General features: G+C 44.5%; 1 protein-coding gene across 1 annotated transcript; it reads right to left on the reverse strand.

Annotated features, from left to right (window-relative positions):
- Positions 1 to 9,807: 9,807 nt before the first annotated feature.
- On the reverse strand, positions 9,808 to 21,751 carry LOC116442179 (b(0,+)-type amino acid transporter 1-like). Its single transcript, XM_032104889.1, has 6 exons — positions 20,937 to 21,751; positions 19,179 to 19,312; positions 16,238 to 16,367; positions 13,920 to 14,044; positions 13,373 to 13,460; positions 9,808 to 12,331 (listed from the first exon to the last, which is right to left on the reverse strand). The coding sequence occupies exons 1-6, from the start codon at positions 21,678 to 21,680 to the stop codon at positions 12,098 to 12,100; spliced, it is 1,455 nt and encodes a 484-aa protein (XP_031960780.1). The 5' UTR covers positions 21,681 to 21,751; the 3' UTR covers positions 9,808 to 12,097.
- Between the last annotated feature and the right edge of the window lie 4,057 nt (positions 21,752 to 25,808).

A 25,808-nucleotide genomic window follows, 5' to 3' on the forward strand; every position in this document is an offset into this window, starting at 1 on the left:
CAGGGACAATCCTTACTCACTTTGACTCATTGGGAAACCATCCACCCAGTGCAGGATCTGGTCTTGGCACTCAGTCTGCTGCCTTATCTCAGCTACAAATTAGTGTTAAACATAAATGTTATTTATCTCTAATTATTAAGGCGATGTGTAACAGCACTCAGGAAAGATCATATTGGTGTGTGTCTGGATGCAACCCAGCCCTCCCTAAATCATACTGAAAGCTGACTTCCCTCCTGCTGTAAGCAGATTACTTCAGTCTCAGTGTTGGTACATGAGGAGAAGATTTGTTACCCTTCTGGAAAATCAATAGGCTCTTGGCAAACTGGCTTTGGTGCTGTTAATCGTCCTGATGGCACCATCTGCCCATCTACCAAACTGCAGCAGGAGAACCACCCCACCTGAAGGCCCAGCCACAGACCCTCTCAGTGGCTGCAGAGCCCTGGCACAGCTAGGTTTGCACCTCTCACTGCATTTGAACCAAGCCCAGCTGAAGGTATAGGAGGATCTGGGGACTGGGAGTGCAGAGCTCATGGAGGGCTTTGCCATGTTTCCATAGCTATTTCTGCTCCATGTCTGGGGCAGTGCCTCTGCCTGGTGCCCAAAACTGGCTGAATGTTCACAGGAAAAACAGAGGAGTCAAAAATGCTGAAAATTCCAGATGCCTGAGGCATCACTTCTGGTGTGTGCAGCTCCTCAGAGCCTCATCAACATGCAGAGGATGGAGAAATCCTATGGCAGAGCTCGCTGGTTATGGACTGTCACTATGAGGCTCTGGTGTGAGTGCCCCCCCTGCCCTGCGAGGAAGGGTCTCTGCTCCTCCTCCTCCTAACCCAGCTCAGTGCTGCTCCAGCAGACAGGAGCAAGAAGCTGTGGGAGAACCTTCTGTGCAGGGCCAGGACAGGCTGGAGAGGCTGGAGTTGAACTCCAGGAAAGGATGGATCTGATGACAATCCGTAGCATGAGCAAAGGAGCGCTGGCCAGGCTCACAGGGGCATTGCAGAAGTCCTGGCTGCTGCCTCTGGAGATGTGCTCAAAGTGCAGCTGCTGCCCGGCTGCTGGGATGGGGAAGGGACGGGGCAGGACCCTCACACCAACGCACGTGGCCCCCCCATCCCATCTGCCCGAGCTCTGCGTTCACCCAGTGCCAGCATCGTGTGGGACCTGCAGAAAGCCAGGCTGGGCCCAGCAGGCTGGGGAAACGGGCAGGGGCAAACGGCAGTGCCCGACTTCCTCTCGCTCCGCATTAATCAGCGCTTTTCTGAATCACAGATGTAGCTTTGTCTGTGGGATATCAGCTATGAGATTCAGAAATTAATTCAGCTTGGGAGCTTTGGATGACTCAGACTGCTATGAAAACACCCCAGGGCAGAAATGAGATATAGGGAAAATTCACCCTGGGGGTGTCTCTCAATGGACTTTAACTGAGGATAAATTTAATTTGCAGAACTGAAACATATTTTATTTACTTTTTTAAACTAGCATTTTAAATTGAAATATTCAAATACATAATCAAGAGGCTCTTAATGGGTTGCTTTTATTGAAAGAGAGTTTGTTTTAAATTCCTCAACCTCAGAGTCCCAGACATATTTCCTTCCCCAAGTGAATTCTCTGTTGAATTTCTCTACTGCATTAATTATGAAAATCAGAATTCACCAAATAAACAGACAAGATGACACAGCACTGATGTTAGGCTGCCCACAACCTAACCTGTGATCCTGCTGGAAGTTGTCTGTAAGTCTCAATGGAAAAGCAGTATGCAGTAGTCATATGTGCTTTTAGGAGTTTGTAAAGACAGAGCTCTTTCTCATGCATCACTGGGCGCCCAAAGATGGGTCTAAGTTATAACAGCCCTTAGAGTTCACTTAACTCTGCTGCCAAATGTCTGCCTGCAAGAAAAAAATACATACATTTTTGTAGCCGGAAAAATATCAAGGCAAAGGATTTGAAACACTGAGCCATATGGACTCCTGCCTTAGCTCTCTCAGTGCAGCAATGCTTCATTGCAATCAATAAATGTTTCATCATCATTTCTGGTGCAGGGAGGCTGTAAGGAGCCCAGGCTCAGTTCTTGGCTCCACTATCTGCTCTCTGTGAGCTTTAAGCTTTGTTTCAGGTCAATACAGCAGGACTCAGTGCCCTGTGTCCTTCACAAAATGCAGGCTGTGTGCTGTGGACTCCCACAGAAGAATCAGAATCAGAGTACTTTGGGCTGGAAGGAACCTTCAAAAGCCATCTAGTCCAGCCCCCCTGCCATGAACAGGGACACCTTCCAACTAGATCAGGTTGCTCAGAGCAACTGTTGCTGTTCAACCTAACCTTGAGTGTTTCCAGGGATAGGGCACCTACCACCTCTCTGGGGAACCTATGCCTGTGTTTCTTAACATCCTTATTGTAAAAACTTCCTTCCTTATAGCTGAATTGATCCTCTTTCAGTTTGAAACCATTGCCCCTTGTCCCACTGCAACGAGCCCCTACTAAAAAGTCTGTCCCCATCTTCCAGTACTCTTTAGGTACTGGAGGTTGCTATGAGGTCTCCCGGGAACATTCTCTTCTCCAGGCTGAACAACCCAAACTCTCTCAGCCAGGAGAGGTGTTTGAGCCCTCTGATTATTTTTGTGACATCTTCTGGCCTCACTGCAACAGGTTGATGTCCTTCCTGTGCTGGAGACCCCAGAGCTGGATGCAGGACTGTGGGTGGGATCTCACCAGAGCGGAGCAGAGGGGCAGAATCCCCTCCTTAGGCCTGCTGTCCATGCAGCTTTCGATGCAGCCCTGGATGTGGTTGGCTTTCTGAAATGGGGTGTTCAGGACAGCTCAGGGTGCTCCACTCCCTGGGTGTAGGGGATGGACAGGCAGCAGACTGTGGCAATGGAAAGGAGTGGGCAAAATTTTGATGATGCCTTCACTGCTGGGACGCCAGTGCTGATGACTGGGAGCTGGAGGCAAGCCAGACAACTGTATGTTGTGAAAGAAACCCCGACAGCAAAATCTGGGGAAAGATCTGGGGAAAGATCTGGGGAAATTCCTTCCAAAAGAAGGGCCTTGTGCTGCAGGACACATCTGGATCCCATTTGTTTTCTGTCTTCTCTGGAGATGCATCAGACTGTTTGAAAGCTCCTTGTGACCCACCCAGCCTGTGAGAGACAGGAGCTGGATCTGGCTGTGTTTTCATAGATTAAAGTCTGGGATGTGACCAGGGGCTGCAATTCACTTGCGGGAAGAAATTCAGAGAGACCTGTGTGTCTTGCACTGGGCTTTGGGAGAACCTCAGCAGGAAGTGAGGGGCAGTTTGGCCACGTCTGCCCCCAATATAGCACTGCTGCAGCAGAGCGGGGCTGATTTTCAGGCTTTGTGATTAATGATGCAGGTTTTATATCAGGTTTGATTTTCTTGCTTTACTGGTGGTTGAGTGTGGTAGCCGATGAACACACATTACAAGGGACAGCGAGTTTTCAGTAAGACAAGTCCCTAGTACCACAAGAACCACTTCATGCTAGGGTGACCAGAAAGGCTTCTCCCAGGATGCTTGTTCTGTTATGTTAATCTGTCCCAGTTTGGATTCCCCGGTTGGGTGTCGGCCTCTACCCCTTGTCACTCCCCCAGAGTTCCCCACTGGCCCCCATTCCCTGGTCCTGCCTTTTCCCCGCCCCCGGATAAAACTGTGAGCTTTGGGATCATGTTGGTATTTGCCTCTGCACCCTTCGACAGTGTAGCAGCAATAAATGCTCCTGCCAGAACGCACACAAATGCCCTTCTCGACTCTTTGCTCCCGACTGTAACACTGAACCCACCCGTGCGTCTGTGGGGGCACGCGGCACCCCACAGAGCCGGGCAGGGACAGCAATAGTTGAGCCTGTTCCTTCCCTACACCCCCCAGCAAGTCTAAGCCAAAGCCATCCCCACAAAATGCTAAGATAGTGTCCTGGACAGTGTGGATCCTCCCACGGAAAGGATGGTCAATATCTCAGGGGCAACATGGGTCCCAGGACATTGGTTTGAAAAAAGCCAGATAATACAACCTAAAATAACCCTGGAGAATTTGCTGCTCCAAGTTGTAACAAAGAGACAATGGTTGAAGCACCTGCTAATATTCGAAGTGCTTTTAGGGATTAATTAGCTGTTGCTGATGCCCTTTGTGACTGACTACATCTGCCTGGGACATTGTCAGAGCCATCAGTCAAAGTTTTTGCCCTTCTGAACTTTATTTTCTATAACCTCTTACAAACTAGAGCAGGTATAATGCTTTACATGTATTCTTTGCTATGCAAGATTTATGATATGGGATAGATATCTCCATTTCCGCTTAAAGCCATAGAAAACATCTCTGTGGCTGCTGACATATCATGAGCATGCATCCAAGTATTCCCTACAGAGGATGCAAGGGAAGGAGATGCATCCTTGTGGACAAGCCCAGCTGGTGGGCTGATAGCTCTGTTTTTCTTCTGCCCCATGAGGAATGTGCTCCCCTGCTGTCCTACCTGAGAAAATGCTGGAAAAGGAAAACTGGATTTGTTTGCCAGTCCCATCTCTTGCGAGAAAACAATCCTGGAAGGAGCATTGTCCCACAAAGCATTTCCATGGGTCACAGTTTGCAAAGCCCGTTGAACTGCACAGTAATTGGGGCTCCAGGGTGTAAACTGCATCTACTGAAAACATGAATGTGTTTCTTCTGCACAGTTCAGGCATTGCATGGCACAGCTGTGCTGAGATAGTCTCTGGCAAATGGTTTAATATTTGAGGGGGCTTCTGCATGTGTACAGCAAAATGCGGGTCCTAACCCCCAGCTACAGCTTCTTTGTGTTAGGAACCAACACATCTTCAATAAATGGTAACTCTCTTCCACCAAAACTCCATCTGCAGAAGAAATATATGCAATTAACCCTTCACCATTATCCCCTGTGTTTATCTGTTTGCACTCACCTTGCATAATGAAAGAGTCAGATTCACTTTGTGCTCAGTTACGTAACTTGAGCCTTGAGTTTTACTCTGTGGGTTTCCAGCAAACCCTGAGCTCAGCTGGGCAAGGTCCTGCCTGCTCCGGGAGGCAGCTCCTGCTTCCCAACCAGCTTTGATGTCAAGACAAGACAAAGAGCCAGGTTTTTAAAATGCACTACAAAAGTACCTCTGGGGGTATCCAACTCCAGCACAAAAGCATTTCATCTGGATTTCCAAAATGGCAGGGGGATGGATATGTTTTGAATACAGCAATGAATAATTTAGTTTTCATGAATTTGCCTGACTTCACAAGGACTCATCCCGATTTCAGCCTGAAATCTGCCTTCCTTTCTACTGCTTCAAGCAAAAAAAGCCATGGCCCTTGAGAGAATCCCCTGTTCCAGGGCCGTTGCTGCAGCCCAAGAGAAGTGTCCCCGATGCTGTTCAGCAGGTGGCTCTGGTGGTGCTGTATCGTGTGTGCCTGGGGTACAGACACAGGGACAGATGGACACAGCAACCAGGAGGCCACTACTGCAGAGGGCAGGACTTGTTCCCTTTTATCCTTTCACTTCCAGCCACAGGACTGCCCTCTCCCTTGCTCCAGAGCTGGCATCTGTCTGACTACGACCAGAGCTGTTTGATCTCACTCTCCTGCCCCAAAAGGAGATTTTCTGTGATGTCAGTGGAGGAAACTGGCTATGGGTGGGCAGGGGCTGCATGCAGCTGTCCGTGGCAGCACAGTGAAACAACTCCCTGGGCACGGCAGACCCCATTCATCGGTCCCAGCTCTTTGTCCTGCCCAGCGCAGGGGAGGGAGAGGCTGATGCTGCCGAGCTCTTCATCACCTGACTGCCACTGACACCTGCCAGCCCCGCTGTCCGCTGCGATGTCACCTCCCTGCCCCTCGGCTCCCAGGACCCTCTCACCTGCCTTGGGGACAGCAGACATGGGAACTTGTCTGAGCTTAGGGGAGATCTTATTGTTCTCTACAACCACCTGAGAGGAGTTGTAATGAGGTGTGAGTCTCTTCTTTCAAGTAACAAGTGACAGGATGATAGGAGATGGCCTCAAGTTGCTCTAGCAAAGGTTTAGTCAGATATGAGGAAATATTTCTTCACTGAAAGGGTTATCAAGCATTGAAACAGGTTGCGAAGGGATGTGGTGGAATCACCATCCCTGGAGGGATTTTTAGCAAGTGTAGATGGGGTACTTAGGGACATGGTTTAGTGGTGGCTTGGCCATGCTGGGTTAACGGATGGACTCGATCTTTGAGGTCTTTTCCTACCTAAATGATTCTGTGATTTTAAGGAAGCCAATGTTAAGCTGAGGTTTCAGCTCACAGCTGTGCACCGCCCTCCCCATCATCCCCACCTGTGCCAATGGCTATTCCAAATCCCCCAATCCCTGTCCTTTGCCCATATTCAGGACTCCTGAATAAAGTATTTTGGTGCTGTCTGAGGGGTATTTTGCATTGTAAACCTGAGGGATGCTACTTTCAGCACAAAGTAAAGTAAATGAGAGTGCAGGCAGGGGTTTGCTGGGCAGGTTGGCAGCACAGCCCTTGGGGCAGGAGGAGCAGGAAAGTTTGATGCTAGGGGACCTTGAGAGAGAGGACCCTTTGGGAAGATGGCGACGACTGCAGGGGATTTTTAAGGACCATTTCTGCTTCCACAGTGGCCTGGAGTCCAGGCAGCTCCAAGGGGATGAAAAGTCACCATATGCTTCTTTGCCCATGCGTACACCTGGTGCATGAGAACCCTGGTAGGAACCCACAGCAGGATCTGGTCCAAGCTTTTCGTCTTGCTCCAAGGGGCATAGCTCTCTGCAGGTTTTGGGGATCCCAGGGTCCCTGGTCCTTGGGATAGTTTGCAGCATCACCTGGGTGTGCTCAAATACGTCCAAGCTCCTCTGCACTTTCTTGCTGTGCATGAGGCATGGCTCCTGCCTGCAGAGTACCCACATGGCCCCAGTGGACTGGGAGCCATCCAAGGACACCAAAAGGGTGGCTCAGCTGGTACAACTTACCAGAGTGGCCCTTCAGCCGGAAGGAAACCCTCCATATTTTCTGCAGATTCTGTACACATAATATAGATTGTAGAAGTATAGGTAAGAGGGACTGCTTGGCCTAGGGAGAAAGAAGACTGTTGGCAACATTTGATTCTCCTGCTTCCTCTTCAGCGAGATGAGATTATTTCCTTTATTTACAAACATGAATGAACTAAGCTTCACAGCAACTCACCCAGGCTGAAGTCTCATTAACCCAATTTTAAACCAGGTGGGATGTGAGTAGAAAACTGAGCACTCAGAGCCCTGAAGTAAAGCCACAGCAAAGGGAGGAGGACAGCAGGACCAATACTCGGAGAAATTCTGAGGGCAGCTCTGGATTCCTGATTCAGGAACTGCTTGGGGCTGTGGTGGTGCTCCTTGCGCCAGGGCTTGTACCTTCTCCTGGAAATCTGTGTGCATTCTGGTGCCATCTCTTCAAAGGAACCATGACCTGCTGATGATGTTTGGCAACTACAGACTGAGCAATTGAAAAAGGCAAAATACCAAACTGTTGCTCTACTTTGTTAATGACACACTTATGCTGTGGGAAAAATAGGTTGTGAACTGAAGAACAGGCCCAGAAGGTACAAACAGAAAGCAAATCAATTCCTGCTCCACAAAAAATAACTTATTCTGTCATTTCAGAACTTCTGGGCAGACGTCTTTGCTGTTTGGGTGTTGTCCATGTCTGGATTTTACATAGGTAATTCAGACAGACAAGCCAAGGCTTGTATGTACAGTAATTCTCTTTCAAGTTACTTCTCATTTTCCCTGTTCTCAGCTCCCCTGCTGCCTTTCATGTCAATGCATGGAAACCAGGGTATAGTCCATGAAATTAAGCAGTAAGGACTGATGTCCGGCCTTTAGAAGGAAAAGATGATCATTTATCTGCCAGACACTCAAGCCACAGGGTTCACTGCAAGTTCACAAACCTAAGACCACATATTTATTTTATGATTGTGGGGGTGCATCCTTTTTTAACAAAAATCACTCCTTCATGAGGAATGAGTCACATACACAAAGATCCTGACAGTATTCAACTAACTAATCAATAAATGTTAAAGTGCAAGATGCAGATCCCCCTGCACTGCTAGTCTGAGTCATCCTGATGCTGGATTTATCACAACCTAGACAAAGTTTCTAGTAAGAGCACCAACTGTACAAAACAAGGGTTTTTCATTCCCTTCAACTAAGTCAGCTGGAGCTCTTAGAAGTGACTGACTGAAAGGGTTACACATAGTGGCCTGCATTAGGAAAGGTAACTAAGCAGTCCAAGGGATGTCAGGGTCTCTGTAGACTTGACACCTGTGAGGGCACACTTGGAATATTTCATTCAATTTTCTGGCCCCTTCCCAGTTCAAAAGGAAAGCAGAGGAACTGGGAAGAGTTCAGCCAAGAGCTCCCAAGACAAGGTCCAGAGTACTTTGCCTACATGAATAAGCTTGTTGAGTCTAGCAAAAAGAAAAAGAGGCAACATAACAGCAACCTACACCTCCATGAAAGAGAGTTACAAAAAAGCTGGAGCCAGCCTCTTTGGCAGTAGAAGATGATACAGGGAAGGGCAACAGCCACAAGCTACAGCTCAAGATGTTCAGATTGAACTTCAGCAAAATTTCTTTATTCAGAGAGCAGTGCAGAGAGATGGTGGGCTCTCCATCCTCAGTGTTTGCCAAAACATGAAGAGACAGAGGCACAGGTAACCTACTTAAGCATGATAATAGTCCTGCTTCAAGAAAGAAGTTGGACAAGAGACCTCCAGAGGTCAGTTCCAACCCACACTGGAATGGTCTGTAATTCCCAGAGCTGGCTGTACTTATTTCATCTCTGAAGAGGGAAGATCTACAATCCCCTAAGTGTGATGACCTGGAGAGCAAGTTAACACTGCTGAGAGGGTCCAGTGAGGCCTTGTTTATTCCCTACTTCCCAGGAAAGAGCAGCAGAGACTAAACACCAAATCCTCTGCACTGTCTGAGAACTGTTCAGATAAACCCAGTCAAATCTAAGTGAGTGAACTGTATTTCTTGAGCAGAGGAAAATTAAAGTCATCATGAATTCTGCTCTGTCCCACCCAAGCGGAAACTTGAACTTGGGCATATGAGCATGTCTGACTAGAAAATCACCAAAGGAGGATTTTCTGTGCTCTCTCACACACTGGACTGTCTTTTACTGTCTCCAGGTGTAGCCCATCTCTGAGGCTTCTGAGGAAGTCAGGAAAAAGCCCGGAATGCATTCAGCTTTGTGTACCAAGGTAAAACACCCAACTGGTTGTCATAGGTTGCTGGCTGAAGGATGGGATTCAATTATACTCACAGTCTTGAGGTGAAGTAGAGATCTTATGATTATTTTGGGGTCAATGCTAATAGTCCATTTTTCCTCTGAGCCTGTGAAGAAAGGGTCTAAGCACAGGTCACAGGGATCTGGAGCTTTGGAAACAGACAGGACCAATAAGATCTTGTAGTACAACCTGTACCAGTGGCAGCTACAGAGCTCAATCCACTGTCAGAGTTTCACTGTGCTGCAGGAATGAATGGTAAGGACTTGCTGCCTCTTCCTGGCACTTCTATTGTAAATGTCTCATGAAAGAAAAAGAGATTCCAATTTACATATGCTGGGGTTGAATAGATAAGCAATCATTCTGAAAAATGAGTGTATGCACATATGAGCACCCACGCATGTTGTTAAACCTTCTGACCAAGGAGAGATAAGCCTGGTGCTGATTGTTTATGATCATGCAGTAAAATTTCTATGGAATTGTCTTTCTTGGATGAAAAACAGAAACAGACACATGAACTCACTTAATTGTAATTAAGCCCATTTTATTGTAATTCACTTGCAATTCTCTAAGCTTTCAGATCTTGTTTTGGCATTATAAACACCTGCAAATCCCAGGCAACATAAATAAAATCTTGTTACAGTAATATCTATAGAAAATGAGATTGGCGCAAAGTATGATAATTGCAGCTTTCCAGCTCCCCTATACCCATACACAAACCAATAACATATAAAGGCTATTTATTCAAAGTGCTAAGTCATTTCCTGTTCTTTATTAGAGCACAGCCCCATGTGATAGGCTTCATAAATACGTGTAAGAAAAAGAGATTGTTTACAAAAAATTATAATCAGAGAAATTGTATTATCCTAATTTTTAGATAAGTAGCTGAGATGCAGCTCGGTTAAGAAGTTTCCCTGACACCAGGTGAAGAGACTGGGGCAGTGGGGGGAAGGTAACCTAGAGCTCCTAACCTCATCAGTCCTTCTAAGTAAATCTCCTCCTTTAAGAGAGGCATCCCAAGAATTTTACATTGTCAAGGGATTCAGGAGGAAAAACTGTTCCTTCATTGGCCTTTGTTGGCAACTCCAGTGAAAATCGGTGGAAGGAAATCCTCCTAAACACTGTTTAATTGAAGGATTTAGATGAGAGGCAACTGGCCTATCCCATTATCATACCTAACACTTGGAAAAGCAGACTGTTGGTTCATCCTGTAACTGCTGGTATCACCACTCAGGGGAACAGAGGGGGTGGCATTGCAGAATGAGATTGTAATCAGATACACAACTCTGAGATGGGCTGGAAGAGGCCTGGAGGATCAAGTGACCCTCTTCTAGGATCGTAGCACATTAGGTAAAAGGTAGCAGGGTTGTAGCGGGTTCTGTAGAAGAATGCTGACAGAAAACTTTCCGACCTGAAAAACTTCTAGTACTTTAAGATCTAACAAAGCATTTTAGGGACTAACTCCTAGACCATTTTAGTCTATGACAGGACAGGTCTCATTCTGGAACAATCTAGAAAAATGGGAAGAAAACAGCATATAATACCTCTCCTTCCCCTGGAACAGGATAAAAACAGTTGCGCCTCAGGATAATGGGAAACAACAGTGACTTCAGTGTGTTAGGTGAGGATGAAAGCACAGCCCATGACTTTTATGCTGTGCCTTTAGAATCATAGAGATCAGTGGAAATGGCTGTGGTGCAAAATGTAAGAGAACTGAGATCTCACCATCTTCCTGCGCACTTCTCCAAGGCTGCACTGCCCTCATGGTGAAGAAATTTTCCTCAAGTTTAGCCTGAACATCTCAAGTCACAGCTTGTGACAGCTGCTCTGAGTTGCCATTACAAAGAAGGGCCCAGGTGCTCTTTATAACTCCACCTTGAACAGCAGGGCCCAACACTGGATGCATGTTTTCAGGTGTTGAGTCCAAAGAGACATGGAGTATTTCCTTGATCTGCTGGCCACACTTCTCCCAGAGTAGCCCAGTACGTGGTTTCTTTAATTCCCAACGAGAGTATCTTGCTGGCACAAATGCTCTTGGGATTTTTGGTTGGAGCTATGTTTTTGTATTTTTTTTCTCACTTTGTCACAAAATAAGTTATTTGTCTCCAGGGGAATTATGGGAAGCATGCTGGGTGACTGTTGGTACCTGAGTGATGTTGCTTGTGTCCTCATCATGAATGGATGGATCCCAGATGAGAAGTGCATTCTCAACTGAGTAAACTGACAGAGCTTTAAAGCATTTCTTGCCTTGTGTCAGAGGTTTCTCTGTGGGAGATGTGGGATAATTTTTGAGACAGAGAAAGAATTGTCGCTACTGTGCAGCTGGGACTGGAAGAAGCAAGGTCTTCCCAGAATAAATACCAGAGTGGAAAAAGTTTTATTTGTTGTGGGCATGATGAGCCATTGCTTTATTGATTTGAGAAGCTCTGCAGTCACAGTGGGCAAAACTGGCTGTAAATAATTAAAGGCATTGCCAGGAATGGCTTAGGGATCCAGCCTGCTATTGGAATATTTCATTGTCTGTCTTTTGCTGCCTTTTACCTTGAAATATAACATCTGAGATTCTGAGAAACAGCCCTTCTTGGGACGAAAAGTATAAAAGCACATATTCCTTTGGAATATATATGTCATTTGCCAAGGCAGAGCTGAAAAGGAGAAAGACATGTCCCCAAAATTTTAAGGAAACATGAGGAGTCATAGCTGTAGTCCATCTCACCTAGACACTTAGTGTCACTCTCATTCTACTTATTCCTCTTTACAGAAGAATATTTTCTGAGCCTTGAAAACCGAGGTGCTGGGATAAACCATGAGGTGCAGGCAGCCATGTGAAGGGCAGATGTTATCTCAGTTTGCATCCTTGGTAGTTGGAGCAACTTCCAGCAACAACTGGAGGTGTAAAGTGACTCTCTCTAAGAAGCGAGGGTGGTACTTGAAGCGAACCAGTGGGAAATAAAAAATGACACCACTGAAAATGAACAGGACGATGTAGAGGATCTCTATTTGGGGTTGATCAATGATGGGAGCTAACACCAGGTACACAGCTGCCATCAGCACGATTATGGGGATGATAATTGGGACCTGTGAAAGGAAAACATCAGCATAAAGACTCATGTAATTCTGGGCCACTGTGGGTTTGGACAACTCTGGAAACCTTTCTGCAACCTGGGGTATTACCTAGAAATACCAATTAATTCAGCAATCCTGTTTCCCAGCCTACCCCCACTCAAAGGCTGAACACCCCTGCAAGAGCTACACCACCATATCACACCTTAACCCCTGGTCTTTCCTGCCCTCCTAGACCTAAAGATGCAAACTACTGGCTTTTGTACCACGTCTGTTCTGGCTCTCCCTACTATCTTGCATCTAAAAGCCAAGCTGTAGACAAAACACAGAGTAATTGTATACAAATCAGCTTAGCACCATTGCACAGAAAGGTTTATTCATGTGTTGACAGACAGGTGGACAGGCAATCTTGGAGGCAATTTCTGTAAGCCTGGTCAGAAAGCATTTAAACTTCAATTTGAAGCCACCCTTCCTCAAAGGAGGGTGCCTTGTGCATTCACTAATAATCCTCAGTCACTGAGGAAGCACTGCAGATCAGCTCGCTCATAGCATCAGGGGAAGAACACGTGACTCCTGATTTCCTTCCTTTTATCTGTTTTTTGGGGAACAAACCTGTCCCCATGTCATCTCAAAGGACTTGGGGCACCCCACCTCAGTTTTTTTCCTCTGCAAGGTTCTTATGCCTGGCCTACCCTCCAAGGGGTTTGCCTAAGGTCTGCGAGCATAAACAGGTGATTATATTGTTGATCAGGATCATATTTCATTTACCACTTAAATCTTTTAGAAAAAAAGAGGATATGGTAGATACATTTTCCATAGCGAGGAGGCAGGGCATTATTACCTTATCAAGACAGAGAATTCGACCTTGACCGATGCCTGTATATTCACACTATCTCACCCCTTGTTGACTTTGCTGAGACAAAACTTGAAATTAAAAAAGGAAGGACAACCACTTTAAATCTATAAGCCACCAGTGCTCACTCTTTTCTCTTAATGTTCTCTTAGTCATTTGAACAAGATATGAAAATATGTGAGTGTTTTATGTTATTACTTTACCTTGTAAGATCTTGGCAGTTCTGGTTTCTTGATTTTTAAATACAGGAGCCCAGAAATAGTCATGCCATAGAAAAGCCATGCCATAAAACTGGAAGAAAAGGAAAAAAATTAGACCGCATTAAACTTGGGGTGAGATCATCCAGGAATGTCAGGCCTGCCTTGCAGATCCCAGATGTTCATATCTTAAATTAAAAAGGTGAATATTGATGTAAATTTAGTAGTTCTTCCATTCATTACCTTTCTAGCACAAACAATGAGAACTTTAAAATTATCTGAATATTACAGATACATTTCAATTAGGATGAATCACATTCAGTTAAGTCTATAGTGACAGAAGCATTCATGCATTGCAAAGGTGCTGGTTCCCAAGCTCTTTCTTTTCTTTCTTCTCTCCTCTCCTCCTCTCCCCAGTATTGGTTAGAAAGCAATAGCCCAGCCTCAAAAAGATATTGCGAGAAAATACTTATAAACAATGTTATATAATGTTATAAATACTTATAAACCCAGGAGCACAGGCGATGTAAACAGAAACCCTACACACACATACCTGAAGAAGTTCACGATACTGGTGAAGGTTCCTGAAATTATCATTATTAAAGACATCGCAGACGTGAACAGTAGAGCAGGGGAGGGTGTGAGGCATCTCACGTGAGCCATGGACAGAATAGCTGGCTGAAAAACAAAGCAAAACACTGTATCATCATATCATGGACCCAGAGGTCCTCAATCATCCCCCTCAGCTGCTGGTGGGAGCTTTGCCTGCAGCCAGAGCCACTCGTAATCAGCAAATAAGCAGCATATAAAACCGACCAACTCTGAGGAGTGTAAATACAGAAAACTCCTTCAAGGGTATTTTTATTGTGTCTCACTGGTTTCATATCAAATATTCTCAATTTGAGCAGACAAAATGAGGTTTTCAAACTACTGATGTGACAGACTGAGTCAAATTAGAGCTTTCCTGACCACCATGAGGACCTTTTGCCATTGAGCCACTCTTCTGCCCTCTGTCACATCTCTCTGGGACTTGACTTCTCTTGGGATGACTGGAAAATGAGCCAAGGAGTAACCCTGAAACATTTACATAACTACAAATTAAACCAGGATTTGTTTCAGAACATAGAGAGGCTTAGTAGCCTCTTTATGGTTTGTTTCATTGGGAAAGTTTAATGAGAAATGCTACTTTTTTTTTTTCTTTTTTTTTTTTTTTTTTTAATTCCCAACCAAAATATTGAGTGTCTGAGAAATGGCATAAACGTTCAGCTCATAGTCTGGTATGGTCAAATTCAGACCATCTGTGCACTTCTCAGCACAGAACTTGCCATGATACAGCAGGCACTGTCCTTAGAGAGAGAAGTTGAGGAACCAGTAACCACTGAAACCAGGAACCACCAAAACCAGCAACCACCAGTCCAGTCATTTCCACCAACCTGGTCATTCATATGCATAAAAGATTCTCTGCTGTGAACCAGGAGTGGAGCTGGGATGGAATCATAGTTTCATAGAATAATTTGGGTTGGAAGGGACCCTAAAGATCATCTAGTTCCAACATCCCTGCTGTAGGCAGGGACGCCTTTCACTGGACCGGGCTGCTCAAAGCTCCATCCAACCTGGCCTTGAACTTCCAGGGACGGGGCATCCACAGCCTCTCTGTGCAACCTATTCCAGTGCCTTTGCGCCTGAGAACAGGAATGCCAGATGCTGTGGGTGGGAAGGACCAAAAAAAGCAGAGAGGTTCAGGAGGAACACAAGAGGCCCGCTCAAAACAGAGGAAGACAAATTAAGCTCAGCCTTTTTTCTCTTCTTTGTGGAGCAGTGCGGTTAACTGTGTTTGGGGGCTGTACCTGTGAGTGAGGGGGTCTGTATCAGCAGCTGGGATGGGCAGCAACCTGAGAGGCTTGTATGCCCAGGTACCAGCAAATGGGGAGACTGGGATCCAGGGGCTGAATGTCAGCCCAGCCGCTGGAGGGACCTACAGTGTACATATATTTCTATATGTATTTCCCACGAATAGACCCCTGATCAGCCAGAGAGGGTAACAAACGCCCTTGGTGCTGTTAGTGCTGATGTTTGTGTGAGCCCCAGGTGTGTCTGTATGTGCAGCTTTATGTGCCCTGCTGTCTGTGTATGTACATATACAGCTATACATGTATGTGTGTGTGTATATAAATGTGTTTCATACCTGTGTTTGCGTGTGTGTGGCTACTGGGAATACATGCTGGACTTACTGGTTGGACCAGGGAGGAGGGAGCTGCAGCAGCCTGACCTCCAGTGGGCTACCAGATTTGGCCCACCTAACAAAACCAATGATAAACCCAAGCCAGGAGGGATGTGAGGCTTGGTGTCACCTTGTAATTGCTATGAGGCTTGAAGAGCAGAGATATCCTATGCTGCATCTAAGCTGCACTACCCATGAGAAGGCTGGAACACCCCTGAGACCAACCTGTGTAGTCAGTATAACATGTGAAGGCAGCTGGCTGGTGCTGGGCTACCTTCCCAGTGCAAGCAAAGGTGCCTTACCACACACAAGCATGGCCAGGTTCTCCTTCCCTGGCAGGTATATTGACTGGGTCACCCCACAACCTGTGCCTGGTGCCCCAGTGCAGCAGTATTTGAGTGGTTCATTTCAAAGGTGTTCTTAAAATTCAGGCCAGATGTGAATATGTACCTTTTTGAAAGTACCTGACTGAAGAAGAAAGCCCAGAGACAACAGGAAGGAGATGGGGATTAAAGTCTTTGAGCAAGGAACAAAGCCCTTGAAGAGCTATTGCTCTGCCAGTTGAACACACACAGTGTTTTCCTCTCTGCTGTAGTGTCACGAGAAGGTGAAGTTGCTCAAAGCAAACCAGACCCTTTTTCTGTGCTTACCATATGGCCCTCCCTGGCAGCAACGTAGCACACGCGGCCTCCGCTGAAGAACGTGCCATTCGATGAACCAAACGTAGACAGGGCCACGGACAGGGAGATGAGCCATGCCCAGCTGCCCAGGACTTTGTCCCTGAGGTGGCAAAGAGTACACAGCATGAGATGCAGTTCACAGATGTATTGAATACTCACTCTAGAACCAGACAGGTTTCTTCCCTCCATTATTCTTGTATTACACGGGATTTTTTCCCAAAGTCTTTCTAATGATTTAAAGTCTTCTTGCAATTCCCATAATATTTAGCAACTAGTAAGTATGTCTTGTCTGACAGCTTTTCTTCCTCCTTGGTGTATTTAGATCTACTTCTATCCACACTGCAGTGGTGTACAAAGCTGTCACCACAGGCAAAACCACCTTTTTTGTGTACTGATGCTGTGGCAAAAAGCCTGAAGATACTGCTATCACAGCCAACAATATTAGCTTGGAAATCACAGAAAAACTGTTCCTGTCACACTGGAAGAAATATTCTGTGTTATAACCTCTTCTTCACTATGCATAAGATTTTAACCCTTTAATCCCACATGCACCTATTACTGCTATTCTGTGAATCAGGCTTAAGCCAAAGCAATGGTTTGAATTCCAGATGTTTGGTTCTAAAGCATGTTCAGACATTTCTGGTTTGCTTTCTCCTTAACAGAAGAAGTAGCAGAGTTACAAACAGAGTTCAAGGTAAACATTTGGAAGGAATGATAATCTTCTCACCTAAAAGTGAAGATTGTCTTCTGAAATGAAGCAGCATTAAGAGTACTAATTGAGTAATGAGTGCTGGTGTTTGGGGTAATTGTCACATACACAAACACTCTGTTTATCTAATTGGCAAAAATTCAAAACTCAGATGCTTTTTAGATCACTTTATTTACTAGCAAACTGAAACCTGCAGTTGCTGTTAAATCACTGTCATCAGAGAAACACTGCGAAGAGCTTCCTGAGCTCCTTTTGTGGCTGCACCTCTCACCACTGAACAATGTTTCTTTCGGGCAGTTTTCCTCTCATATGGGGAATAAATGCATTTAAATGTGACAAGTCCTCCTCTGGCTTCTTTATACTCCTCCCATTCTTTCTTAATGGCCTGAATAACTGCATCTCTTGCTTGTGAGCCACAGACATCACCCCCTCCTCAGAGTCTGGCTTCCTACCTGTCCTCAGCCTTTGAGTGCTCAGCTTTCCTGTCACTAGTTCAGTATTTCTTCCTGAATTGCACTCTTGGGTGAAAAGGTTAATCAGGCAGGAAAAGGAGATGTGTTACAAAGGAGGAAGCTCAGGAATAACTTGTTAATTAGGAATGATGGGAAAGGAAGTGCAGGGAAAGTTCATGACACTGCAGGCTAGTGAGGCTTTGTGACATGCTCAAACAAAGCACTAGACCTTTAAAAGCTCCTACTCATAATGACGGTGAAAGGCTATTAGGGAACACATCCAGCAAGAGCTCGGTCAGGTCTTCAAATGGGAGATCTTGTGAAATGCACACAGAAGCAAAGCTGCTGCTGACTTTTTAGGAAGAGGATGAGCAGCACATAATCCGTGGATACACCATGTCATCATTTCTGCCAGACAACTCATTAAGGGCTATCAGGGATTCTGTGTCTTTGGAAATATTTAGACAAAGGCTGGGTGTTCTGGTGGAAGATCATTGATGGTGTCTACACCTCTCCTGATGGTCTCTTCCTCCTAAATTCCTTGTCTTGCACAGAAACTATTTAATATCACCAAACACTTCAGGTTGATGAGACGTAGAAACTGTTTCTCTGTAGCTCTGGAAAAGCACAAGCCAATTGAAGTTACAGTTACCAAAGGCTACCCAACCCCTGTATAACACCTCTCAAAGGTGTTGTTGAGATCAGTGTCATTTTCCATTTCCCCCCAGATGGAGAAACCGAGCCAAAAGACTCTGGTCTGCACTAAATTCCAGGTACCAAGTGGACAGGATTCACACAGTTGGCTCTTGTCTCATTCCCAACCCCCCACTTCTGCATTAGCAGGGCAGCACATTGCCCTCTCCATTTCATTTAGATATTTGGAAATATCTAAAATGTGGGTCATTTCTCAGTCCCCCGGTCTGGATATGTACCCTTGCTGCATTCCCAGTGCCTGTGGGGAGATGCTCCTGGTGTGACCTTCACCTCTCCTTTATGGACACTTTCCATGAGGTAAAACGTGAGTGGGGGGGGAGCTACAGGTTCCCAGTGTAAATGAATGAGAATGGGGAGTAAAGGATGGGCCATCTTGGCAGCCTAGATGCACCTTGGAGACCGTGGCCAGATGAAGCTGGTCAGGCTTGGCCTCACAGAACCACAGAATTATAGAATCATAGAACAGTTTGGGTTGAAACAGACCTTGAAGATTATCCTGTTCCAAGCCCCTGCAATGAGCAGGGACATCTTTCACTAGACCAGGTTGCTCAAGGCCCCCTCCAACCTGACCTTGAATGTTTCCAGGGATGGGGCATCCACAGCTTCTCTGGGAAACCTGTGCCAGTGCCTCACCACCCTCACAGGAAAGAATTTCTTCCTTATGTCTAATCTAAACCCATTCTCTTTCAATTTGAAGCCATTCCAGCTTGTCCTACCTCTACAGGCCCTTGTAAATACTTCCTTTCCAGCTCTCTTGTAGCCTCTTCAGGCACTGGAACATGCTATAATGTCTCCCTGGAGCTTTCTCTCCTCCAAGCTGAACAGTCCCAGCACTCTCAGACAGTAGCGTGCTTCAGCCCTCTGAGTATCTTTGTCACCCTCTTCTTCTCTGTAACATGGCCTGACAGGTCTTCCTGGCCTGATCAATGCAGTGCTGCCATTCCCTCTGGGAATAACATTTAAATCTCCCGAAACTCAGGAGAGAACCAGTATTTCATGGGGCTGCATTGCCTGTGTTGCCCCACGCAGAGCTCACCCCCAAGTGACGGCCACAGCTCCTGAAGACAGCAGCTCCGAGGGAGTCATGGCTGCCAAGTAGCTCACGTTTACCAGCAAATACAGGCATGTAACCAAAGGAATGGCAATCATCAGAGCTCTGGGAAGGGTCACCTGGAAAAGGGATGACAGCAGTGTTAGGTGCAGCACATTTATGCCTGCACTGTGCTTTTTTTGTTTGTTTTGTTTTTGCCACCACCCACGTCTCTCATTCAAATTCCTCCGCTCCCTAAGCTTTTCCTCAGAACAAGACATAGATCCAGATTCACATGGCAGTTTTCACACCAGTCTCCCAAAGATGTCAGGCAAATGGTGAGGTTGTACAGTTCCAAAGTTAGTCTGAAAAACCCCACAACCAACCAAAAAAATAAATCAAACAAAAAGAACCCACTAAACCTTATTAAAAAGATTTTGATTCATAGCTGCCCAAGATGTCTTTTGCATACTTCTTGATTAGTTTAACACCGATTTATTCATTACTAGTGTGTTATGTCTCCTGGTGTGCTGCATCTTCCCATAAACATCTCACTGCCATGGACAAAGTTCCAGTGTGTGCTTCATCACATTTAACTTCTCTACAGTTTAAATCAGAACAGGGGTTTGATACTAAAATCTCAAAGGGGATTTGCTCTAGGAAGGAAATATTTCTTTTTTCTTAATGGCAGGATTGTGTCTTAGAACACCACAGGATCATTATAAGACTCAATAAAATCAACAGTGTCTTACGCAACTGAAAATACTGGGAAATGGCAACTGAGAACCTGAAATATCAATTTTTGCATTCCCCATTCTCAACACAGGACAAGATATAGCAATTCCTAATGTTGTTGTCTCCACTCTGGAAGGGCCTGAATATCAGTGCTCACAATCCTGTGGGAGAGAGTGGCCCTGGAATCTTGGCTGCCATTCAGGTTAATATTTAACTCTGTATTTTCCTTTAATCTTCAGGATCTTGTGTGCTGCACTGGTAGAAAGCACACTCTATAAACTCTGCACTCACGCAACTCTTGCAAAGTAAGAGTTGTTCACTGCTGCAGTGTTTGATCTGTGAAAATGAGTAATATGGTGCAGAGAAGGCTGATGTGAGATGCAGGTGAGCTACTTCAGTGCCTATAGCACAATGCTAAAATGTAGATGTTTAAAGATAGGGATCATTCAGAGAGTTAGACTCCTTTTTCAGTGAGGCTTAGCTTGCTCTTAAATTGCCCCTCCATGCAACAGGGAGAGATAAAGTAGTTTTCTGAGTTTTCTGATGCATAGATTATGGATCAAATCTTTAAGGGAACATGTGGCATTAAGAATCCTTTATGGATTATAGCAGTGAGTGCTTTTCTGAACAAATCTAGGTGTCTACAGTGAGATCCTCTAAACACTGAGATAAAACTTCATCCCCAAAGCATCCAAGTGCTGCCTAATAATTTTTTTCCGATCAATGGAGTATTTTAGGACTTTCATAGGATCACAAATGATTTGGATTGGAAGGGACCTTAAATATTACCTAGTTCTAACCCCCATGCCATGAGCAGGGGTTTCTTCCACTACACCAGGTAGGTCAAAGCCCCACACAAACTGGCCTTGAACACTTCTGGGGATGGGGCATCCATAGCTTGTGTCAGTGTCTCACCACCCTCACTGTAAACCCCTTGATCACCTTTTGTAACACAATCACAGATAGAATCAAACATATTAACAGCAGGATTAAGTAAAACTCAGCTCACTCACTCACTCATTCACTCACCTCAGGCTTCTTCAGTTCCTCAGTTACATAATTTAGGTTGTTCCATCCATCATAGGACCAGAGTCCCTGGTAAAATGCCACTCCAACTGTGCCAATACCTGCAGTCGTGCCTTGAAAACCATTCTGAAAACTCTGAGTTTGTCCCTTGGCAAGCAGCACCAACCCACCCACCACGATCACCAACAAAGCCAAGAGCTTGGCAGCTGTAAAAATGTTCATAACAGATGTTGCCAGCCTCACGTTGAGACAGTTGATGATAGTTAAAATCAAGATGCAGGCAGCAGCTGTACATTTGATGGCAACCTGTGGAGATGAGCATCCTGGGTAGAACGGCGCGATGGCGTACTCAGCAAAGCTCAGACAGACAGCTGCCAAGCCAGCTGGTCTCACCAGGATGACAGAAGTGTAGGCAAAAAGGAAAGCAGGAAAAGAACCAAAAATCCTCAAAATGTAAATATATTCTCCTCCAGACTCCTTAATTATTGTTCCAAGCTCAGCGTACGACAAGGCTCCAAACGTGGCCAGGAGACCACATGCTGCCCAGATCAGCAGGCTGCTGGCAGGGTTCCCCATGTGATGTAGTACCCACTCAGGGGACATAAAGATCCCCGAGCCTATCATGGTGCCTGCAATAAATGACACGCCACTAATCAGGCCAACCTCTTCTTTCAGTCTTAACTTCTCCTTCCCTTCACTCAGATCTGTGGACGAATGAAGTGGATCTGTCATCTTCCTTTCCCTCATTGTGGAAATGTGAGGAGATGTTGTAAGGAGAGAATGTGAAAAAAGATTAAGGCATTTGAATAAGAACTACCTCAGGCTTTAAGGTTTAGTCAATAATTACAAAAGTCACTGCTGAACACTGTTGAGAAACACAAACTTATCTTCTGCATTTCACATTCTTTCATTACCCATCTTATCTTGGTGATTTATTATGCCAAGTTTGATTATCCCTGAATCTCCCTGCAAGCAATGGTAATGGATAGTATCCAGCACCACCTCAGAATCACTCAGCATTACTGGACTGTGATCCTGGTTACCTCTCCTTCAAATTACGCTTCAAACAGCATCTGAAATAAGGATCAGGTAAGCAAAGTCCCCATGCAAATCTGTACTTTATTCTTTGTTTAAAAGTCAATGTTCAAGCACTCCCTTCAGTGCTCAATCATATTTTCATTCTTCACTGTAACATGATCCAACAAACAAGTCTGCCAGCCAACATGCTATGGCTTTGCTCAACAAGGAACATTTCCAGTGTCTCAATCAAAGAAACAAATATGTTTTGCTAAAAACAGTCCAGAGGTTCTTTTTCTGCACAGTAGTAGGGGACAATAGGGGCTTTTTCCAATTTTAGAAAGTGCAGAAGAGTGAAAAGGCTACAGTTACATTTTTCCAGGGCCTTTTTACCATTGTACATAAGGTGTGCACACTTTTACCAGACTATGATCTTCAGAGCACTTTGTCACAGCTCATTGTGCACACATTTCAATGCACACGAGAGAAACGCGGCACAAGCTTTTGAAGATACCTCTGACCCTTACTTAGATATCTAACACATAGAATTCCAGACCTTGAGGCAGGTCCTGCTATGATTATTACATTGCATGAGGGTGTATTTTGTGATCAGTGATGTGTATGAAGTATTGAGTGGAAGGGAATTTCCACATGGATTCCCTTGAACATGAACTAAACTTTACTGGAGAGTTACTGTCCTTGGAGGTCTCTTGCAAACTTCTGTTGTGATAAATACCAGAAGTGAGACCTTTCTCTGCCCTTCATGCCAATGACAGACCTTGAATCTTTAAAACTATCTGTCCTTCTCAAACATTTGAACTTAAAAAAGCATGACTATGAACAGAGCAGTATTTTTATTGTTAGTCTAAAAATTCCTTCTAAATCACTCAGACTTTTCTTTCTTTGCCGTTCTGTAAAAAAAAACCACCAAAAATCTAACTAGCTTTGCAGTTCTCTGCAAGAAGAATCCAAGATAACTCTTGGACCCTTAACAAAACTCATGGGTCCACAAGAAAAACAACATATACAAGTTGCATAATTTTGCATGCTAAGGCAAATAAAGTTCCTCAAATTTTATAATCGGGTTGAAGCCCTTTAAGTTCTCTAAAGAGGAAAAAAACCTCTCAAATCTCATTAAAAAGTAGGGAGTTTTAGAGTATAAATGTTATTATGAGATTAAGGAAATAATGAGAAAGTTTGATGGGTTTCATAAAGGATTTCAGAAGCTATTCCTAATATCACCTCTCTAGTATTCACTAGGAAATGGATGCCAGCTGGTTTTCTCCTAATTTCAAAGTCACTGTCACTTACAGAAATTCACAGCTGATCAAGCGGTAGCTGTAACAAAAGCAAAGGTTATACTTTATCTGTCAAGTCGGCCTTTTAAGCCTTCCTAGCAAAGGTGTGAGTTCTGAGAATAAACATACACCTTGTACTGCAAGGGTGCAAATTAATGCATTTCAAGTTAATGGTTTGCAAAGTGGTTGAGAACTGGGAAGGAGGCATGCCAGTAATGCAAAGTACTTTGGTTTGCTTTTACTAAGTGCCAGTGCTCTTCTTGCCTGGTTTAGCTAGTTGAAGTGTACTCTTTTTTAAATTGCAAATGACACTGTAAGGTGATGCTGGAATCCTTCAGAGGTCTAAAGGTCTGGTTTTTTCCTGCACTACAGAGACTCTACTTCTGTGTGCATCAATACATATATAATGTATACTAATCCTTATTGAAAACAAAGGCACAAAATATGGTTAAATCAATGCTAAAGGAAAACTTAATATGACTACAGGCAGTTAAGTATCCTTCTAGTAAGGTTATAGATATATTTCTCTAACTCTTCTCCTGTTTTAATGAAGGAACTTCTTTTCTGAAGTGTTAATGCAAGGTTCTTTAAGGGTATTTTTTCAAATCTTTACTGTTCTTGCTCCTAGAAATGAATAATTTTTAATCTAAAGTTGTAGGAAAAAAAATTAGAATTTCTTCAAACTTGATCATGTCAAAAAAATTTCTGTGAGGCCACTCATATAACCAGAATTAATTAACTGGTATGTCAATAGCCTCAGTCAATTCCTAGAGGGAAGTCTACTTCCAATCTCAGATTCATTGTTACTCAGTTCTAACTGCTTCCACCTAAAGTAATAAGGAATCTAATTAATAATGGTAAGAACTTGAGGCTATTCCTGTGGAAGCTAAGGCAGTCTGTTTGTTTTGGATTTTTTTTTCCATTGTCTTCTTTTTTTTTTTTTTTTTTTTTTGACTGATATGAGCAGTAAGGAGCAACCATAAGATATTTTAGTCAAATGAATTGTCACAATTATAATTTGTCAAAACTGACTATGTAAAAGGGCAACTCACTGCTCCCTTCCAAAAGGCAGAGGTATAAGAAGGAGTGAAAAATACAAGTTCTGCTTTCTCCTCGCGTGGAGTAGCAGAGCTTTGTTGCTCAAGCTGTCACCTAATAAATCCCCTACCTGAATCTCACTTACCTTTGACACTGCAATGGGTGGTTGCCATCTACTGGTCCCGAGCAATAATGCGACATGGCTCAGTCCACATTTGGGATTGGTATTTTGCATTCCTGACTGAGAAGAAAGCCTATCTTAAGTATTACATCTTCAGCCTTAAGGAAGCACAAATAGGCTATATTTGAGATGTGAGTGAAAACTCTCCTTAATGTCCTTATGGCTGTTTTTATCTCAGGAGTCACTCTGAGGACTAGAGAAAACTAATTTAAAGGCCAACGTCTGGTAAAAACTAGGCAAAACATGTGGGCAAATATTTTGCAATATTTAATTTCAGGTCTGAGGAGTGGTATTTGGAACAGAGTTATGGGCTTGGTTTCCCTGTCCCATGCTTGGAAAAGAGTTACAAATCTCCGGGTGGGATTAAAAATAACCTGTAATCTGAGGGTGGAGTGGCCAAAACCATTACCCATAAGGTTCTTCGGAGGTAGACACCAATGTTATACTTATAAAATTGTGTTATACTTATAAAATGGATCAATATATTCTTTTTTTTTTTTATTAAAAAGAACCCCAAACAACAAACACCAAGTTGTATGAGAGGTACTAAAGATTAGAGAATTCATCTAGGACATAAGGTGTGGGTTTGATGGCCTTCTCTATTTAAGAACATGGAAACCCACAAATCAAATTTGAAGACTCTCACCTCCAAAATGCAAGATGTGAACTGCAGATCTTGGTGCCTGTGCTTGCCATATAAGTAGAGATGCCTGACTAAAAACAGAGAGGAAATAAAGGCCAGGAAAGTGGAGCTCTGAAATACATCTTGAGCCCAGAAGAAAAATTGGGGCAGACAGACAACACACCCCAGATGTCCTGTGTGAAAACAAAGGAAAGAGGACTCATTGAGAGGTATCTGCCGGGGAACGGGAGTCAAATATGTTTAACTCTAAGGCTCTACATGCCCAGTGCATCCTGGCTCTTCTCACATCTGAGCCTGGAAAGAGTGCAACTTTGGGCCTCCACCCCACTGGAGATGGACTGGTCCCACCAGCTCCTTTCATGTAGTGCCCAGGGGCCAGCAGTGTGTGGTTGCTCCCAAGGCAAGAGTGCCCCTGGCATGGAAAACAGGGCTCCTTGTGCAGCAAAGCTCTGGCTGGGATTTTAAAAATGCCAATGTGAGCTGCAGCTAGCAAAACAAAAAACCAGCTTGGGCTACTGGGATGGTGGGGTGGAAATGACATTTCTGAGGATGCAGGACAGCCCTAGGCTTCACAATGAGAATCATAACTAAAACTGAGCTAGTTTATATTTAGAGTAACTGGTTTTCCCTGTCATTTTACAGTAGCGGATCTGAAGTCAGGGGGTTAAGAGTGAATCTTAAACCCAATAATTTACCAT

The sequence above is a fragment of the Corvus moneduloides genome, chromosome 3 (assembly GCF_009650955.1).
Source record: "Corvus moneduloides isolate bCorMon1 chromosome 3, bCorMon1.pri, whole genome shotgun sequence".
Taxonomy (NCBI): Eukaryota; Metazoa; Chordata; class Aves; order Passeriformes; family Corvidae; genus Corvus; species Corvus moneduloides.

Excerpts from the sequence above, each read along its gene's own strand:
- LOC116442179 (XM_032104889.1), bottom strand. The coding sequence starts at position 21,680 with ATGAGGGAAAGGAAGATGACAGATCCACTTCATTCGTCCACAGATCTG. Across the intron at positions 19,313-20,936 it reads AGGAACTGAAGAAGCCTGAG|GTGACCCTTCCCAGAGCTCT; the intron begins GTGAGTGAATGA and ends TCCCTTTTCCAG. Across the intron at positions 14,045-16,237 it reads CTGCCAGGGAGGGCCATATG|CCAGCTATTCTGTCCATGGC; the intron begins GTAAGCACAGAA and ends TTTGTTTTTCAG.